The 6,281-nt window shown below is 33.9% G+C and overlaps 1 protein-coding gene across 1 annotated transcript; it reads right to left on the bottom strand.

The window, feature by feature from the left end:
- Positions 1-966: 966 nt before the first annotated feature.
- Positions 967-5,456, bottom strand: muc15 (mucin 15, cell surface associated). Its single transcript, XM_046840016.1, has 4 exons — positions 5,244-5,456; positions 3,334-4,027; positions 2,280-2,450; positions 967-1,604 (listed from the first exon to the last, which is right to left on the bottom strand). The coding sequence occupies exons 2-4, from the start codon at positions 4,007-4,009 to the stop codon at positions 1,483-1,485; spliced, it is 969 nt and encodes a 322-aa protein (XP_046695972.1). The 5' UTR covers positions 4,010-4,027; positions 5,244-5,456; the 3' UTR covers positions 967-1,482.
- Between the last annotated feature and the right edge of the window lie 825 nt (positions 5,457-6,281).

Raw genomic sequence — 6,281 nt, 5'->3', positions numbered from 1 at the left:
TATTATTACTACTACTACTACGACATGTACTATTATTATTATTTGTAGAAGTATGCATTTTCTTTTACATGTTTTTAGATAATAATAATAATAATGATTATTATTATTATTAATTACAATAATAATCAATATTATTATTATCTAACAACATGCAAAAAAGACATCATACAGCTTCATATCTATATGTGTGCTTCCCCAACTGTCAGTTAAATAACTTCACTGGAGCTAAAATCCCCTGACCTTAATTCCACTGATTGCTTTCTGAAATGTATTAAAATCAGAACGCACTACTCGCCTCCTTGGTGCACCGACCTCATTGATGCTTGTGTGCCCAAATGAGCAAATTTAGTGAAAGGCCTTGCCAGAAAAGCGATGATAATTATACCAGCAAAGGACGACTAAATCTGGGATGAGATGTTAAAGTACAGACCATCACACAAGTGTTATGGTGAAGTGTCCATTTTAGCCATATAGGGAATAATACAAAAGCAATATAATGATGTGCCAGCACTTTGTGCTTAGATATATTTGTTTGACGAGTTAGCTCCTTTATTGTTACTTTAGATAGAATCCCTTAAACGAATTTAGATTAAGGTGTGTAATGTCTACAGAATATATTTACATGAGGGTTTAGCTGAGATTTATTAAGTCATTATAATGCCATTAAAAATAAAAAAGTCTTCATTTATAGCTACATGAAAATATTGCCATGGTGATGTAATGACAAAATATTTACACACTGACAAAAACAGCCAATGAGCTGCAAATCTTTAAACGATAGGAACAGTATTAAGAGGCATCTGGGGGAAATTTCACTACTGATCCGAGCAGCTTCTTAAGTCTATTCGAATAAGTGCTGAAACATTTCGATCCAACCAGATGGAAGTCCAGTTGACATTAACTTTCAAATAATCACACCTAAATTTTTGAGAATCTTCACAAACAGTAATGAGAACCATTAGATTCTTCGTTCTTTTTTTTCTTTTTTATTATATAAATCTTCCCCTTAGGCTCTAGAGGTGATTTTATACAACTGTATAATCTATATACACTAAACATTACATTATCATTTACTTTATTCATGTGTATATATTAATGAATCTAAATATATTCGAAATTACATATATTACAACCTGTAGTGAAGCCTTTACAGCCCATAGGCAGGGATATTTCATCATTTTTATTATAAAAGTTATTTTATTTAATTATTACATGGGTTACTGTGTAGTATAAGCAGACAGAAAGCCACACGTTAATCCTATGTGGAAATTAATACATCTAAAGTATAAAATCAACATTTATTAATCTGTACTTCCCAGCATTTTACCTGTAAAAGGAATAAACAAAACACCTCATAAGCTTTGGATCGTAGCTCATCTATAGATAAAGACCTTTTGGCAATTTGCTTCTCTTTGTTCTTAACAGGAAACTTTACATCATCAAAATTCTGATTATATCAGTCTGTTTGGCATTGAAAAGATTTTAGTTAGTGTGTCCTTGAGGAAAATTTGTCATTTGAATGTTGTCTCCTTGCACTCCAGGATTGTAGTATGCAAATCCATCAAATTTCAAGTCCAGAGGCTCACCATTGTCCAACCGGAGAACTATCAATAGAAAAAATTAACAAATTAAGAGCAAGGAAATAACCAGAGAGACATACAGAAATATCAGTGCAACATTTTGTGATCAGAATCAGATAGGGAATAAATATAAAGCTTAGCATAAATGTTTATCGTCAGTAAAGACAGTAAAGAGGACAAAGTTGTTAAGTAACACTACTGTAAGTATAAGTGTGACACATTTGACACATTTCCATCAAAAAGTTACAAATTTCAGAAATGGCTGGTTTTAAATTCCTATATAGATATCTGCCTATACATTTGCCTTACAGCATATGAATGTAATGTTCTGTAGTATTAGTCTCTAATCCCACACAAATATCAGACCAGACTGTATTATTTGTATCTGCAAAAAAACAGTCATTGCAATAAAAAAATTCTGTCAATATTTTTCTGTTGATTTTGCCTTTCATTTTTGATTGTTGTCTTGTTGCAGGACACAGAAAGATTTTATTTGGCGTTCTTAGAGTACTTATACTCCAATAGTATGTAAATATATTGTAAATCAGATTATATTTTAATTTCCCCTTACCAAAGACTTGATGCAAAGACTTCTGTCCTATACTGTGAAGCATGAGCTGTTATTTCTATGTTGTTGAATCTGTACAGCTCTTGATGCTATCTAATTCATAAAGAGGATGATATATAATGGGTTATTACCTGGTTCACCTGGCATTTCCTCCACTAGTTTCCTGTGAGAGAAATCTCTGTGGTTCCTTCGTTTTACAATGACATACAGCACCAGGCCAATAAGTGCCACCCCAAAGCCGATACCCAGAATGGCACCCCATGCCTTACTTTTGGTTTGCAGTTGAGTATCTGAAGATAGATCTGCAATGATTCAATGAACACATGATTAAATTATACCAAACTCAATTGCTTATCATAAGGCCAATTTTGAGAATGATATTGATTAGATCTTGTTCTGATACTTTAGTTGGCATTTGTAGTAATTTTGCAATACATTTATGGTCAACTACTCAGGTTTTAAGAAATACTGGTTATGGGAAACACCTGCTTTCTTTGATTGGGTATAATAAAGTTAGGTCAGTGGTTAGCTTTTCATCAACTAGTGTTTTCCTGAACTGGGGGTGTAACCCCTTCCAGGACTTGATGAGGGAACACAGCACTCATTGTGCTTTAAGGTTAGGTGTCAGTAACCAGAGCCCTTGGTCCAGCACAAGAGACAAGCCAGCCCTGAAACCGAAGCCTACACATTAAGCCAGTGGGAGTTGTATAACTGAAATGAGACACTGAAAATATGGGACAGCTGGAGGCTGAAAACCAAGAGATGTGTTGTTTGGCTATGGATGCACTTTTTTGTTTTCTAAAAATGATCAATACAATACAATATGTGTCTCGGAAAGAATAAAGAATCCTATTTCCAGGTTGCTATCGAATCTTTTTCTTTGTTGTTGTTCTCATTTTTAATTAGGATAGAACTATATCTGTATTTAGCACAAGAAAGCAAACAAAGGGGAAAAATTATCGTGTTACCTGCTATTTTTCCAGGAAAAGGTAGCATGCACACTTGGTTTTAAAAGACAGAATGACCTTGTGGCTTTTACTAACTTTTACTGCACGCACACACACCCACCCACCCCCTGTCAAATAATGCTTGGAACTTAAATAAAGTGAAACAGACAAAATAAGAACGTAAGAACAAAAGATTTTTCAGTTATGAGTTATGAGTCATGTTGGTTTTGATCTTTACCTCCATTCATGTTGTCTCTGACATCAAGGGATCCTCCATTTGCATTTGTGGTGGAAACGGAGCTTGTTTCATTAAGCAGTACAACACTGGTTTGGCTGGTAGTCGTTGTAGAATTTGAGCTTGTGTAACTTGTGTCTTGAGGTGCATTTGTAGTCGTATCATTCCCACTTCCTGATGATGTTGTGCCCTGAGTGATGTTTAAAGCAGGATCAGAAGAAGTAGTTGTAGTAGTTGTTGTAGTATTTGCAGTAGTAGTAGTAGAATTCCCAGGACTTGGACTTGTGGTGTTGGTCTCTGTCAGGTTTACACTGCTCCCATTAGTGGCTGAAGGTTCCAGGTATGGGTTCTCTGTGACTGGATTTTGCTGGATCAAAGTTTCATTGTTTTCTGTTGTGCTGAGTGTAGTCTGAGGCAAAGTGTCCGCATTGACGTTATCACCATTATATTGTGTTGTTACTACTGTGACAGGCTGGTTGTTGGCTTGATAATAATAATCCCCACTAACCCCATCTTCTGTTACGTTTGCATCATTGTCTCTTTTCCAGCTATCAGGTATCCCTTGGGCTGGTACAGAAGGTTTTACTTCGTTCAACAGATTAGCAGTTTGTGTTGACACAATCTGGAGGCTCTGGAGTGTCAGCAGTAAAGCTGAAGCAAAGGCCAAGCCTAAATACATTTTACTTTTGCACGTTCCCTGATTAAAGAAACACAACAGTATAGGAAGCCGTTATTGTTTTTGTATTTGTTAAAATCAAATATGTAATCAGTGTCTGTCAGTATATATTATTATTATTATTATTATTATTATTATTATTATTATTATTATTATTATTAATATTATTATTATTATTATTAATATTATTATTCAATATTTTACTGATAAAACTTATGTTTAACAAAAATAAATAAATAAATAAAGGAATAAATATATATATATATATATATTTTTTTTTTCGTTAAACATAAATGTATGTATGTATACATAATAGCACTCTGATGCAAAAGAAGTTATTTGGCTTAATCGTCTGCTGCATAGCTTGAGTCATCTCAAAAAAAGTAATCTCATATGTGATCAACAATAAAGAGTATTTCAGTAACACACCAAAAATTAGCTTTGGCTAATCTTAAGAGTCTTTTGAAGGAATTTCAGAGATACTTATTTTCAATATTTTGATTTCAATATTTAGATCGAATCGAACGATTAGGATTTACCATATAGAGATACAAATTTCCTGTACAACTTGCATTGAAAATGTGAACTGGATAAAGAGAAGAAACAAAAGGAATGGTCACCTAACTGGTTTAGACTCACTTATAGCATAGTTTCGAACAATAGGCAAACAGCCATGTTGTAGAACTCACAGTAGACAACCACAATATAACCAGTACAGTTGTGTAAATATATACATGGTAAATCACATTTTGAGGATTTCATATACATACACAGTAAATTAACATATAAGGGTTTTTTTGGATTTATTTATTTTTATTAAAAGATAGATCACTAAATGTTTTTATCTGTAAATGAAAAGGGAAGTATTCAGAGAAGGCTATGGAAAGGAAATGTGCTTGTTTTGAATATATGGAAATCTGCCTGGTGTGATATGACCTTTGTTAAACCATTGTTATTGAAGTAACAATGACAATGTAGTACAATGTAGCATTTCTTTAGTTCTTCTCACATCAATAATAGACACAGCAAAACACAAAATTGTTTAACGGACAGTGTTTTAAAGCTTTTTATTAATTTCTATCAAATAATTTAACTCTGGTATCACTGCTGAGAGATAGTTTGATGAACTCGGTCAGTTTTGGAGCTTTCACTTACTTACATAGATTCTTCTACTTTCTTATGTGTATTTATTTTTTAATCAGAATCCAATTACCAAAAAAAAAGAATTGTGTCCTACCTGCAATTGTCAGCTCTTAAAAGTAAAATCCGGTTTGTAGGATTTGTAGATGACCTGTAACGAACAGACAGATTTCTGTCTCATGTGAGGTTATCCAGGTACTGACGTTGCTGGAACTCACACCTGTTGGCCACACCTCAATATAAGCCCTACCTCACGCAAACTGGCACACCAAATGCAGAAAATCATGTGAGCAGTCCAAAGCTCCTTTTTTTTAAGAGTCACTCATACTACTGTGCTCTATTTAAAGACGTGTTCTACTTGAAGAACATGTTTCAGAGATATTTTGCCCAAACCTCCAGTACACAGTTTCCCTGTGGGAGGGAGCACCGGCTGAACAGGTCTCTAAAGCATTACAGCCATGCCCTGTCTCCATGGCAGCACCCGGACCAGGAGGATCCTTTTTCCTCCTGCCTCTGTCTGTTCAGTGTATCCAATAACAACAGTCAGAGGGTTATTTTTACATACAGTAGCTGATGCTGCCATGCGTCATAAGATTATTGAGATTATTACACTTGAGGGTAGGGCAAGGAAGAACCAAACCCAGACAAACCATCCACCTGAAACACACAACGAACAGATACATTTCTCGTGTGTGTGTGTGTGTGTGTGTGTGTGTGTGTGTGTGTGTGTGTGTGTGTGTGTGTAGAGTAAGTGGTGTCTCTTTTAATTTCACTGTGAAGAAAGAAAAACAACTGGTTTCATGGAAGGCAAATGCTTGTGTACAGAAATAGTTGGTAATGCATTAATTAGCAACACAAACACATATAATTATAATAATAATAATAATAATATTAATAATAATAATAATAATAATAATAATAATAATACAGAAATAATTATAATAAACTGATTTTATATATTTAAAAATTAGTAATGTGAATATGATAACTTCATAGACAATCTAAATACAGTACTGTTGGATCAGTTGCAGAACATCCACTCATCCACTCAATCATAAAGAGAAAGAAACCTTTAAAGGATTGCTAAGCTCACATTATATCATATTTATTATGTACATTATTTATTTAATGATAC

This window comes from Silurus meridionalis, chromosome 26 (assembly GCF_014805685.1).
Source record: "Silurus meridionalis isolate SWU-2019-XX chromosome 26, ASM1480568v1, whole genome shotgun sequence".
NCBI lineage: Eukaryota > Metazoa > Chordata > Actinopteri > Siluriformes > Siluridae > Silurus > Silurus meridionalis.
The sequence above is the reverse complement of the archived record's forward strand: the minus strand, read 5'-3'. Positions and strand labels throughout refer to the sequence as shown.